General features: G+C 43.5%; 1 protein-coding gene across 4 annotated transcripts in view; it reads left to right on the top strand.

Annotated features, from left to right (window-relative positions):
- Positions 1-14,559, top strand: part of TEX11 (testis expressed 11) — a 301,033-nt gene that overhangs the window by 83,507 nt on the left and 202,967 nt on the right. For all 4 annotated transcript variants that reach the window (XM_077284979.1, XM_077284978.1, XM_077284977.1 and 1 more), the window contains 2 exons: positions 6,149-6,230; positions 6,552-6,630. In XM_077284979.1, the coding sequence (XP_077141094.1) occupies positions 6,149-6,230; positions 6,552-6,630 (161 nt within the window). The remainder of the gene's footprint in view (positions 1-6,148; positions 6,231-6,551; positions 6,631-14,559) is intronic.

Genomic DNA, 14,559 nt, shown 5'->3' with positions numbered 1-14,559 from the left:
GAAGAGGTTAACGGCCGTTTCTATGCTGGTCAGAAACATGCAGCTCCATTTCAGCTGCTTCTGATCTGGTCATTACCTTCCTAGAAAAACTAGCCAGACCTTCTTGTCCCTGCCAGTGAAAGATTTGTCTTACTGTGTGCTAAAGGTTAATGGTTGGAGTGGAGTTGTAGTAGTGATCTGTGGTTTGCTGTAGTACGTGTGTGTTTATCTCCTGGTCCCTATTCCCATTTAGTTTATTCCTCCCTGTCCCTATCCTATTCCCTAATTTTGGTTAGTGCTTTTGTATGATAGAGGTTTTCTTTTACCCCTGTATTGTCTTTGTCTTGTTTACCTTACATTTCTTTCCCATGTTTCATGTGGTGTGGGTGAGGGGAAAAGTCATGGTTTAATAGAAGTATAATAAGGTCAGAGACCGCTCTACCTTCAAGAGTGCCCCCGGGACAGGGATAGTTAGTGTCCCAGTTATAGGGACAGTTTGAGGCCCCACCTTCCCGAAGACAACCACAGCGTGACTGTGCCAGTGCACAGTTAGTCACCGCTTTCTATACACAGAGCGATGACTGAACCCAAGCCGGCGCCACCCCTTGAACTGAACACCAATGGCTGAGGAAGAAAGTTCCTTTCCTCTCAGCAGTGGGGCTTTAAGTGCAAGCACTGGGCAGGTTCAGAACACTATTAACTTGCAGATTAACTTCATATCTGCAGATCAATAGTTTATTCACTTGACAGGTTCCATTTAAAGCAAGGTAAATATAACTTGGCACTCAACTTTTTGTTAGATGTAAAGATTTTTAATAACATAACAAAAATAAAAGAAAAATATCATGTCTGATACAAAAAAACTAATGTCATAAAAGCAATAACAGTAACAAATAACAATAACAATAGTGGTCGCCATATTGATGTGATCTCCGTGCTCAGAAACAGAAAAGAGTTTGAATGAAGAAAAGGTCTAGGAAGACCTACCCAACTGCTCAATGCTATAAGTGTTTCAGTGTTTGAGATAATGGAGGGGAGCCTCAAAAAAGTGGTTAAGAAAAATAGGCATGCTGTGATTAGAATGAGGAAAGTGTCAGGGGTAAAGAACGTACCGTAGTTATAATTGAAGTTTTCTCTATAGTACTAGCAGGTACTGAATAAGTATGTAAATCCTGCATGAATAAAAATATTGGTTGTAAGGACTACATATAATATGTGCCTCAGGAACTATTATGTTGGTGATACTGACCGGAAACCCCAATGTAGCTGGGCCAATGAACTGTGGTGACCTCAGCACCGTGAGGAAAAAGTCTCACGTTGCAGAAGTGAGTTCACTGGAAGAATTTCACTGCCGTGAATATGAACTGCGGTGAACTAGCCTCTGCACTTTTTTTCAATGTGCTAATGGTGATGTCACCGTAAGGCTATGTGCACACGTAGAATGGTCCTCTGCAGATTTTTCCACAGCGGATTTGATAAATCCGCAGGGCAAAAACACCGCGTTTTTCCTGCGGATTTATAGCGGATTTACAGCTGTTTTTGTGCGGATTCCACTGCGGTTTTACACCTGCGGTTTTCTATTATGGAGCAGGTGTAAAACCGCTGCGGATTCCACACAAAGAATTGACATGCTGCGAAATGTAAACCGCTGCGTTTCCGTGCGTTTTTATCCACAGCATGGGCACAGCGTTTTCGGTTTCCCATAGGTTTACATTGTATTGTAAACTCATGGGAACCTGCTGCAGATCCGCTGCGGATCCGCAGCAAAATCCGCATCGTGTGCACATAGCCTAAGGATATCACCCCAGTTCAGGGGCCTGGCTGGGAACACAGCCTCAGTGACCGGAGGTAACCTTGATTAGGTCACCACCACTGCTCGCTGAGCTTGCAACTGCTCCTTCCATCAGTGGTTTTCAGCATCACTGACTGACTGTCACACCTACTCAGGTTTCAATTGAATTTGAGAGATCTTAAAAACTGATAGTTTCAATGTGTTTAAGGGTATGTGTCCAGGTTCAGGATGGGCGGCGGTTTCGTCGGAGCGGCAAACCCGCTCGGCTCTAAGCCCCACCCCCTTCTGGGATGCGATGATGCCAGATGTGTTCATTGCACACATCCGGGATCATCACACCCCATGCATAGGGCCCTGTGTTATTCCTTGCGGCGGCGCAGCATCTCCGCAAGGAACACGGACATGCTGCGGTCTTAAAAAACGCGCAGCATGTCCGGAGTCGCAGGGCCGACGGATGCGTGTTACCACACATAGTGGAGACGGGATTTCATAAAATCCCCTCCACTATGCTGGACATGCAGCGTTTCCTGAACGTGGACACATACCCTAAAACTGCTGTCTGAAGGCTTAATTTCTGTTATGCACCTGAAGGGTTAACACAAGGTGGAAAAAACATGAAAAACTATGTTTTTTCCACTAAAATATTGCTTTGGCCCTACATTTTTCATTTTCACAAGAAGTAATAAAAGAAAATGAACCCCCACAATTTATTACACAATTTCTAACAAAACTGATATGTAATTGAAAACTAGTGATTAGCACATAGCACAACTTGGAAGACAAGCATTTAATTTTTGGAGAGACATTTTGGGTGAAATAAACTAGATGCTATGTCACATTTGCAAAGCCCTGAGGTGCCAAAACAGCATAAAGCCCCCATGAATAACACCATTTTGGGATCTGTAACCCTCAGGGAATTCACTTAGAGGTAGAGTGACCATTTTGGACACCCAAGTGCTTCACAAAAGTTTTAATATTGGGATGCAAAAATGAAAATGACATTCTTTCCATGAAAATGTTGCTTTAGCCTAAAATGTTTTCATTTTTACAAGAGTAGTAGGAGAAGATGGACTTTATAATTTACGGTGGATTGCAAAACTATTAACCCCTTCATGACCGGTACTTTTTCCATTTTTCACTCCTCTCCTTCCCAGAGCTATAACTTTTTTATTTTTCCATCAGTATGGCCATGTGAGGGCTTATTTTTTGTGGGACGAGTTGTACTTTAGAACAACACCATTGGTTTTAGCATGTCATGTACTCGAAAACAGGAAAAAATTTCCAAGTGCGGTGAAATTGCAAAAAAAGTACAATCCCACACTTATTTTTATTAGGCCTTTTTGCTAAGTTCACTAAATGCTAAAACTGACCTGTCATTATGATTCTCCAGGTCATTAAGAGTTCATAGACATCAAACATGTCTAGGTTATTTTTATCTAAGTGGTGGAAAAAAATTCCAAAGTTTGCTTAAAAAAATAAAATTGTGCCTATTTCCGATACATGTAGCGCCTCCACTTTTCGTGATCTCGGATTGGGTGAGGGCTTATTTTTTGCACATTGAGCTGATGTTTTTAATGATACCATTTTTGTGCAGATATGATATTTTGATCGATCGACCATTATTGCATTTTAATGCAAATCACGGCGACCAAAAAAAGTAATTCTGGAGTTTTTATTTTTTTTCTCACTACGCCGATTAGCGATCAGGTTAATCCTTTTTTTTATTGATATATCGGGCGATTCTGAATGTGGCGATACCAAATATGTGTAGGGTTTTTTTTAATTATTTTGAAAGGGGGGTGACTTGAACTTTTATTTATTTGTTTTTTTTTCATATCTTTAAAAACTTCTTTTTTTTTTACTTTTGACATGGGAGAGGCTAGAAGCTGCCACAACTTGATTGGCTCTGCTACATAGAGGCTCATAGTAATCAGGCATCAACAACCATAGAGGTCTCAAGGAGACCTCTGGTTGTCAAGCCGACGCACCGCTGGCACCGATCACGTGACGGGGGTCAGGCTGCGCGTATTTCCAGCCTAATGGCCTGAAGCGTGCATTAAATGCTGCTGTCAGAGATTGACAGCGGCACTTAACTAGTTAATAGGCGTGGGCAGATCACGATTCCGCCCGCGCCTATTGTGTCGACTGTTGAAAACAGCTGACATGACGTAGCTTTAAGGTGGGTTCGCCGCTGGAGCCCACGTCAAAGCAGGTTTTCTGACGTCGGACGTACTATCCCGTCTGACGTCAGTAAGGGGTTAACCTATTTTGTTACAGTACAAGCTGTGTTTAAATATTTTTGCAATCTGATTTGTGTGTGATGCATCAGCACTAAATCATCTAAGTTGGTGAAGTGAAGTGAGAAAAATACAGACATAAATTAAATTTATAGGATCAAATAACTTAATAAATCGGCATGTGCATATGTATTCACCCGTTTTGCTATGAAGACCCTAGAAATTTCTGGTGCAAGTAATTACCTACATAAGTCCCATGCTTAGTAAAAGGAAGTCCACCTGTGTGCAATAGTGTCACACGGTCTGTCTGTATTTTCACACCTTTTCTGAAAGGCCACAGAGGCTGCAACACTATTAAGGAAGATACACCACAAACCAAACACCATGAAGGCCAAAGAGATCTCCAAACAAGTCAGGGACAAAATTGTTGAGAAATACAAGTCAGGGTTGTGTTATAAAAATTAAAAAAAATCCCATCTCCGATGATCTCCTGGAGCATCATCAAATCCATTATCATGAACATGGTACCACAACAAACCTGCCAAGAGAGATCCGCTCTCCAAAACGCTGAGCCTGGGCAAGTAGGACATTATTCAGAGAGGCAGCACAGAGAACAAAGGTAACCCTGAAGGAGCTGAAGATTTACCAAGCAGAGACTGGAGTATCTGTCCATACAAGCATAATATGCCATACACTCTGTAGATGTGACCTTTATGGAAGAGTGGGGAGAAAAAAGTCTTTACTTACATACACAAATTGTATGGCTGATTTTGAGTTTGCCAAACGACATGTGGGAGATTCTCCAAATGCATGTGTATGGAAGGTGCTGTGCTCTGATGAGACGAAAATTGAACTTTTTGGCCATCAAGGTAAACTCCATGTCTGGTGCCAAGCCAGAATAGCTTATCACTTCAAGAATATCATCCCCACAGTGAAACATGATGGTGGCAGCATCATGCTGTAGGTATGTTTTTCAGCTGCAGTGACATGGAAAATGGTCCGAGTCAAGGGGAAGGTGGACAGTGTGAAATACAGGGATATTCTTGAGCAAAACCTGTTTCAGTCTGTCGGTGATTTGAGACTTGGATGGAGGTTCATCTTCCAACAAGACAATGACTCAAAGCATACTGCTAAAGCAACACTCGAGTGGTTTAAGGGGAAAGTATAAATGTTTTGGAGTGGCCCAATCAAAGCCCAGACCTTAATCCAATTGAGAATGTGGTCTGACTTGAAGATTTCTGTTCACCAGAGGAAACCATCTAATTTGAAGGAGCTGGAGCAGCTTTGCGATGAGGAATGGGCAAATTTTCCAATGGTAAGATGTGGAAAGATCATGGAGACTTATTTAAAGTGACTTGTAGCTGTAATTGCCGCAAATGGAGGCTCTACAAAGTACTGACTTTAGGAGGGTGAATAGTTATGCACTCTGAAGTTTTCAGTTATTTTGTCCTATTTGTTGTTTGCTTCACAATAGAAAGAAAACTAAATGTTCACAGTTGTAGGAATCATCTTTTTGTGTACTGATGGAAACCCTAAAAAAAACAGTGATGTTCCAGGTTGTGAGGTAGCATAACATGAAAAATGCCAAGGGAGGGTAAATATTTTTGTAAGCCACTGAATTATGCAATTTCTCCGTAACATGGCAATATTTCACATGTGGTCAGAAATTGATGTTTAGGCACATCACAGGCCTTTGAGGGGAAGGAGGGCAAATTTGTCTGGAACAGATTGCATACTCTGTCTCACATTTACCGAGTCTCTAAGGTACCAAAAAAAACCAGAAACCTGCCACAAGTATCCCATTTTGAAAACAAAAGCCCTAGAAAAAAAATTATGAAGGAGTGTGTTAAGCATTTTTAACCCATCAATGCTTCAGAGTTTTATAAGATTGGGTTTTGATAATTAAAAATCTGCATAATGGTAACAGGTACAATAAAGAGCCTTTCCCAATAAACACAACATTCTGTGATTTTGCAATACAGTTGTTTGTTCTCTTGCTTTATTGAGGTAAAACATGAAGTTTCATATTTGGATCTCACTGTGTCCATGCATCAATACCTAAATGTAGCCTGCACTTAAATTGATTTAGCTGTCTGTAGATTAAATGAATATAATGATTTGATTGTAATTATTTTACAAGGAAAACTTGCATCCAGCTGGTCTTTTTCTAAAAGTGAAAATCCTTCTTCAATGCTCTCTGCCTGATGATGTCATCAGCATGGGTAAGCGGACATATGAATTGTTCTGACTATAGAAAAAAAAGACTTAAACCGCACATCCAAAAATCATACATTGATCTAATGCAACAAGGTAAAAATGTTTTAGATTTGCGGGCGACTAAGAACCTCATGTTCAATTGTGTACATTTTTGTCTAGTGGCATTTGAACAATGTATGATTTCTTTCTTGAACTTCACTTGTACTATTGGTTTGTAGAAATTTATGGTTGTTTAAAATTGGAGGTACCATTTACACTGCTTGAAATGACTGATTTCATTATTAATATGAAAAGTAGAACTAGATTTTTTTTTTTAACTTTTACAGCAGTCACAGAAATACTGCATCATGAACTGTCTTTGGATATGTACCTGAACACTGTTAAACTACTTATGGAACAAAATAGGTAAGATGAGCTAGTAAGTAACTTGTATTATTATTATTATTTATTGTTATAGCGCCATTTATTCCATGGCGTTTTACATGTGAGGAGGGGTATACATAATAAAAACAAGTACAATATTCTTAAACAATACAAGTCATAACTGGTACAGGAGGGGAGAGGACCCTGCCCGCGAAGGCTCACAATCTACAAGGGATGGGTGAGAATACAGTAGGTGAGGATAGAGCTGGTCATGCAGCGGTTTGGTTGATCGGTGGTTACTGCAGGTTGTAGGCTTGTCGGAAGACATGGGTCTTCAGGCTCTTTTTGAAGGTTTCGATGGTAGGCGAGAGTCTGATGTGTTGTGGTAGAGGGTTCCAGAGTAGGGGTGATACGCGAGAGAAATCTTGTATACGATTGTGGGAAGAGGAGATAAGAGGGGAGTAGAGAAGGAGATCTTGTGAGGATCGGAGGTTGCGTGTAGGAAAGTACCAGGAGGCGAGGTCACAGATGTATGGAGGAGACAGGTTGTGGATGGCTTTGTATGTCATGGTTAGGGTTTTTGTTGTGAATTTGGATTCTGGGCTCCCCCGGTGGCTACTGGTGGAATTGAACTGGTGTCTTCATCTTCTCTGTTCACCTGTTCCCATCAAGATGTGGGAGTCGCTATATAACCTTGCTGCTCTGTTAGTTGCTTGCCGGTCAACAATGTTATCAGAAGCCTCTCTGTGCTTGTTCCTGCTCCTAGACAACTACTAGATAAGTTGGACTCTTGTCCATGTTTGTTTTTGCATTTTGTTCCAGTTCACAGCTGTAGTTTCGTTACTGTGTCTGGAAAGCTCTTGTGAACGGGAATTGCCACTCTGGTGTTATGAGTTAATGCCAGAGTTTTAAAGTAATTTCTGGATGGTGTTTTTTGATAGGGTTTTCAGCTGACCATGAAAGTGTCCTTTCTGTCTTCTGCTATGTAGTAAGTGGACCTCAAATTTGCTAAACCTATTTTCATACTACGTTTGTTATTTCATCTCAACTCACCGCCAATACATGTGGGGGGCCTCTGTCTCCTTTCGGGGTATTTCTCTAGAGGTGAGCTAGGACTAATATTTTCCTCTGCTAGCTTTATTTAGTCCTCCGGCTGGGCTGGGCATCTAGAATCAACGTAGGCATGCTACCCGGCCACTGCTAGTTGTGCGTTAGGTTTAGTTCATGGTCAGCTCAGTTCCCATCTTCCAAGAGCTAGTTCCTATATATGCTTATGCTATGTTCTCTTGCCATTGAGATCATGACAGTTTGACCGGCCCGCAAAGTGTTAATTGTTTGGGCTGAAGCAGGAGAAAAAGAAGTGTTGAAGGGAAATTTTTTTTTTTTTTTTTTTTTCCCCTCAGAGTTTTGCTGCCTAGCCCTTAATTGCTGTCTAGCTGCTTCTTACCTCCTCTTAACCCTTGAATGGCTCTGTGTCCACCTGTTTGTAATGGATCTTCAGAGTGTAACTGCAGGTTTGAATAATCTCGCCACGAAGGTACAAAATTTGCAAGATTTTGTTTGTCATGCACCTGTATCTGAGCCGAGAATTCCTTTGCCGGAATTTTTCTCGGGGAATAGATCCGGGTTTCAGAATTTTCGAAATAATTGCAAATTATTTTTGTCTCTGAAATCTCGCTCTGCCGGAGACCCTGCACAGCAGGTCAGGATTGTGATTTCCTTGCTCCGGGGCGACCCTCAAGACTGGGCTTTTTCATTGACACCAGGAGATCCTGCGTTGCTCAATGTGGATGCGTTTTTTCTGGCCTTGGGGTTGCTTTATGACGAACCTCATTTTGAGCTTCAGGCAGAAAAAACTTTGATGTCCCTATCTCAGGGGCAAGATGAAGCGGAAATTTACTGCCAAAGATTCCGTAAATGGTCTGTGCTTACTCAGTGGAATGAGTGCGCCCTGGCGGCGACTTTCAGAGAGGGTCTCTCTGATGCCATTAAGGATGTTATGGTGGGGTTCCCTGTGCCTGCGGGTCTGAATGAGTCCATGACAATGGCTATTCAGATCGATAGGCGTTTGCGGGAGCGCAAACCAGTGCACCATCTGGCGGTGTCCACTGAGAAGTCGCCAGAGAGTATGCAGTGTGATAGAATTCTGTCCCGAAGCGAGCGGCAGAATTTTAGACGGAAAAATGGGTTGTGTTTCTATTGTGGTGATTCTACTCATGTTATATCAGCATGCTCTAAGCGCACTAAAAAGCTTGGTAAATCTGTTTCCATTTGCACCTTACCGTCTAAATTTATTCTATCTGTGACCCTGATTTGCTCTTTGTCATCTATTACCACGGACGCCTATGTCGACTCTGGCGCCGCTTTGAGTCTTATGGATTGGTCCTTTGCCAAACGCTGTGGGTATGATTTAGAGCCTTTGGAGACTCCTATTCCTCTGAAGGGGATTGACTCCACCCCATTGGCTAATAATAAACCACAATACTGGACACAAGTAACTATGCGTATTAATCCGGATCACCAGGAGATTATTCACTTTCTGGTGCTGTATAATCTACATGATGATTTGGTGCTAGGATTGCCTTGGCTGCAATCTCACAACCCAGTCCTCGACTGGAGAGCTATGTCTGTGTTGAGCTGGGGATGTAAGGGGGCTCATGGGGATGTACCTGTGGTTTCCATTTCATCATCCATTCCCTCTGAAATTCCTGAGTTCCTGTCTGACTATCGTGACGTCTTTGAAGAATCCAAGCTTGGTTCGTTACCTCCGCACCGAGAGTGCGATTGTGCCATAGATTTAATCCCGGGTAGTAAATACCCAAAGGGTCGTTTATTTAATCTGTCTGTGCCTGAACATGCTGCTATGCGAGAATATATAAAGGAGTCCTTGGAAAAGGGACATATTCGTCCATCGTCATCTCCCTTAGGAGCCGGTTTTTTCTTTGTGTCAAAAAAAGACGGCTCTTTGAGACCATGTATTGATTATCGGCTTTTGAATAAAATCACTGTTAAATATCAATACCCATTGCCGTTGCTGACTGATTTGTTTGCTCGCATAAAGGGGGCCAAGTGGTTCTCTAAGATTGACCTTCGTGGGGCGTATAATTTGGTGCGAATCAGGCAGGGGGATGAGTGGAAAACCGCATTTAATACGCCCGAGGGCCACTTTGAGTATTTAGTGATGCCTTTTGGTCTTTCTAATGCTCCGTCAGTTTTCCAGTCCTTTATGCATGATATTTTTCGCGATTATTTGGATAAATTTATGATTGTGTATCTGGATGATATTCTGATTTTTTCGGATGACTGGGACTCTCATGTCCAGCAAGTCAGGAGGGTTTTTCAGGTTTTGCGGTCTAATTCTTTGTGTGTGAAGGGTTCTAAGTGTGTTTTTGGGGTACAGAGGATTTCCTTTTTGGGATATATTTTTTCCCCCTCTTCCATTGAAATGGATCCTGTCAAGGTTCAAGCTATTTGTGATTGGACGCAGCCCTCTTCTCTTAAGAGTCTTCAGAAATTTTTGGGCTTTGCTAACTTTTATCGTCGATTTATTGCTGGTTTTTCGGATATTGCTAAGCCATTGACCGATTTGACTAAGAAGGGTGCTGATGTTGCTGATTGGTCCCCTGATGCTGTGGAGGCCTTTCGGGAGCTTAAGCGCCGTTTTTCCTCTGCCCCTGTGTTGCGTCAGCCTGATGTTGCTCTACCTTTTCAGGTTGAGGTCGACGCTTCTGAGATCGGAGCTGGGGCAGTGTTGTCGCAGAAAAGTTCTGACTGCTCCGTGATGAGGCCTTGTGCCTTCTTTTCCCGTAAATTTTCGCCCGCTGAGCGGAATTATGATGTTGGGAATCGGGAGCTTTTGGCCATGAAGTGGGCTTTTGAGGAGTGGCGCCATTGGCTTGAGGGGGCCAGACATCAGGTGGTGGTATTGACTGACCACAAAAACTTGATTTATCTTGAGACCGCCAGGCGCCTGAATCCTAGACAGGCGCGCTGGTCATTATTTTTCTCTCGGTTTAATTTTGTGGTGTCATACCTACCGGGTTCTAAGAATGTTAAGGCGGATGCCCTTTCTAGGAGTTTTGAGCCTGACTCGCCTGGTAACTCTGAGCCCACAGGTATCCTTAAGGATGGAGTGGTATTGTCAGCCGTTTCTCCAGACCTGCGGCGGGCCTTGCAGGAGTTTCAGGCGGAGAGACCTGATCGTTGCCCACCTGATAAACTGTTTGTTCCTGATGATTGGACCAGTAGAGTCATCTCTGAGGTTCATTCTTCTGCGTTGGCAGGTCATCCTGGCATTTTTGGTACCAGGGATTTGGTGGCAAGGTCCTTCTGGTGGCCTTCCCTGTCACGAGATGTGCGAGGCTTTGTGCAGTCTTGTGACGTTTGTGCTCGGGCCAAGCCTTGTTGTTCTCGGGCTAGTGGATTATTGTTGCCCTTGCCTATTCCTAAGAGGCCTTGGACGCACATCTCGATGGATTTTATTTCAGATCTGCCTGTTTCTCAGAAGATGTCTGTCATCTGGGTGGTGTGTGACCGTTTTTCTAAGATGGTCCATTTGGTTCCTCTGCCCAAGTTACCTTCTTCTTCCGAGTTGGTTCCTCTGTTTTTTCAAAATGTTGTTCGTTTGCATGGTATTCCTGAGAATATCGTTTCTGACAGAGGGACCCAATTCGTGTCTAGATTTTGGCGGGCATTCTGTGTTAGGATGGGCATAGATTTATCTTTTTCGTCCGCTTTCCATCCTCAGACGAATGGCCAGACCGAGCGGATTAATCAGACCCTGGAGACATATCTGAGGTGTTTTGTGTCTGCTGACCAGGATGATTGGGTTGCTTTTTTGCCATTGGCGGAGTTCGCTCTCAATAATCGGGCCAGCTCTGCCACTTTGGTGTCCCCGTTTTTCTGTAATTCGGGGTTTCATCCTCGATTTTCCTCTGGTCAGGTGGAATCTTCGGATTGTCCTGGAGTGGATGCTGTGGTGGAGAGATTGCATCAGATCTGGGGGCAGGTGGTGGACAATTTGAGGTTGTCCCAGGAGAAGACTCAGCTTTTTGCCAACCGCCACCGTCGTGTTGGTACTCGGCTTTCTGTTGGGGATTTGGTGTGGTTGTCTTCTCGTTTTGTCCCTATGAGGGTCTCTTCTCCTAAGTTTAAGCCTCGGTTTATCGGCCCGTATAAGATATTGGAGATTCTTAACCCTGTTTCCTTCCGTTTGGACCTCCCTGCATCCTTTTCTATTCATAACGTTTTTCATCGGTCATTATTGCGCAGGTATGAGGTACCGGTTGTGCCTTCCGTTGAGCCTCCTGCTCCGGTGTTGGTTGAGGGTGAGTTGGAGTACGTTGTGGAGAAAATCTTGGACTCTCGTGTTTCCAGACGGAGACTCCAGTATCTGGTCAAGTGGAAGGGATACGGCCAGGAGGATAATTCTTGGGTGAATGCATCTGATGTTCATGCCTCCGATCTGGTTCGTGCCTTTCATAGGGCCCATCCTGATCGCCCTGGTGGTTCTGGTGAGGGTTCGGTGCCCCCTCCTTGAGGGGGGGGTACTGTTGTGAATTTGGATTCTGGGCTCCCCCGGTGGCTACTGGTGGAATTGAACTGGTGTCTTCATCTTCTCTGTTCACCTGTTCCCATCAAGATGTGGGAGTCGCTATATAACCTTGCTGCTCTGTTAGTTGCTTGCCGGTCAACAATGTTATCAGAAGCCTCTCTGTGCTTGTTCCTGCTCCTAGACAACTACTAGATAAGTTGGACTCTTGTCCATGTTTGTTTTTGCATTTTGTTCCAGTTCACAGCTGTAGTTTCGTTACTGTGTCTGGAAAGCTCTTGTGAACGGGAATTGCCACTCTGGTGTTATGAGTTAATGCCAGAGTTTTAAAGTAATTTCTGGATGGTGTTTTTTGATAGGGTTTTCAGCTGACCATGAAAGTGTCCTTTCTGTCTTCTGCTATGTAGTAAGTGGACCTCAAATTTGCTAAACCTATTTTCATACTACGTTTGTTATTTCATCTCAACTCACCGCCAATACATGTGGGGGGCCTCTGTCTCCTTTCGGGGTATTTCTCTAGAGGTGAGCTAGGACTAATATTTTCCTCTGCTAGCTTTATTTAGTCCTCCGGCTGGGCTGGGCATCTAGAATCAACGTAGGCATGCTACCCGGCCACTGCTAGTTGTGCGTTAGGTTTAGTTCATGGTCAGCTCAGTTCCCATCTTCCAAGAGCTAGTTCCTATATATGCTTATGCTATGTTCTCTTGCCATTGAGATCATGACAGGTTTTGTACTGGAGTCTCTGGGCAATGGGGAGCCAGTGAAGGGATTGACAGAGGGGAGAGGCCGGGGAATAGCAGGGGGACAGGTGGATTAGTCGGGCAGCAGAGTTTAGAATAGATTGGAGGGGTGCGAGAGTGTTAGAGGGGAGGCCACAGAGCAGGAGGTTGCAGTAGTCAAGGCGAGAGATGATGAGGGCATGGACTAGGGTTTTTGCAGATTCTTGGTTGAGGAATGTACGGATTTGTGAAATATTTTTGAGTTGAAGGCGGCAGGAAGTGGAAAGGGCTTGGATATGTGGTTTGAAGGAAAGATCAGCGTCAAGGATTACCCTGATCCTGTACAACAACAGTCGCACTCAATAAAGGAATTTTTAGAATTTCTCGTTAATCAAAAAAACGTGATTTCTTTATTGTGAACAAACACCAAAATCAGGGTATCACCGCAGTGTTTCAAGGTAGGTAACGTTTCGACCCGCAGGGTCTTTCTCAAACCTTACTGAAACAAAACAAAACAAAAAGGTACATGGTATCACAATATCTGGACATAATTTATATTACAAGACATGCAATACAAAACAATATTTACAAATACAAAGTCCCTATGTTGTAGATTTTTATGTTACGTCGTCATGGCAACAGACGGGGCGGCAGGGTTACAGGATACAATAAGTGGGATACATTGATTGGAGGTATCGAGGTTGTCGTAGGACGTAGTCTTGGCGGTGCAGTGCCCTAAGGACATCAGCGTGGCAAACTAGCCACAGACATGGGGTTCGCCATGGAAGCAATAGCATGGAGAGATATGGAGTCCCATAAAATTAGCCAGTACTTCAAATAAATAAGAGCAATATCAGTTAAACAAAATCAGATAGGCAAAAAGCCCTGATGCGAAATATATATATATATATATATATATATATATATATATATAAACACATGTGAGAATCTGAACAACCCAGGTGGTGGATGCTAGTAGGGGTAAGAGACTGACCTTTCAGTGGTAGATACCGAGAAGAGGGCATAGATCCCTGTAGAAATGCAGAAGTCCCGTTAGGGGCTATGAAAAGGAAGCCAAAAAAAACAGTGAATACACTAATGAAGGCTCTATGTTTGGAGCAGGGAAAGGAGAAAGGGAGCGGTCGTGTTACCTGTCGTATGAGGAAATCCGGTGTCTGCGGTGGTGGTGTGTGTGGGAGCAGGGAAATGAGCGCCTTTTATGTTCGGCTGCAGGAAGTGGAGAGCGAAGGGTGCGCAGGCGCACTGCGCAGAGGGCAGAGCGAGGTCTGGAACGCTTGGAGAAGGAAAACCAAGCTGCGCGTGCGCAGTGTGGATAAAGCTGCGCTGAGGGCGAGGGGCGGGGGATAAATGTGGAAGCGTTCTGCGTAGAAGCGCAGAATAGTAGTAATTGAATATGACACTAGAAATAGCCCCAGGATGCAGGAACCATGACTTTAGGGTGGCCTGAGGTGAACAGAAGTACAAGTAGTGCCTAATGGGAATCCTGATAGGGGTGAACTGTATCAACCCTGGTGTGTAGGCGGTTGTGTGACACCTAGAACAACTTAGGACTGGTACTGTATGTTGAGGGAGATTTGTAGTGAATATTAATGTTGTGCATATGGTGAGCAGGTGGTGAGGGAATATACGGTGTGTTTGGTACGAAAATGAAAATAAAAATTGTTGAAATAAAAATTGTTG

The sequence above is a fragment of the Ranitomeya variabilis genome, chromosome 2 (genome assembly GCF_051348905.1).
Source record: "Ranitomeya variabilis isolate aRanVar5 chromosome 2, aRanVar5.hap1, whole genome shotgun sequence".
NCBI classification, from domain to species: Eukaryota; Metazoa; Chordata; class Amphibia; order Anura; family Dendrobatidae; genus Ranitomeya; species Ranitomeya variabilis.
Note: the sequence above shows the minus strand (reverse complement) of the source record. Positions and strands in the feature narration are given on the sequence as shown.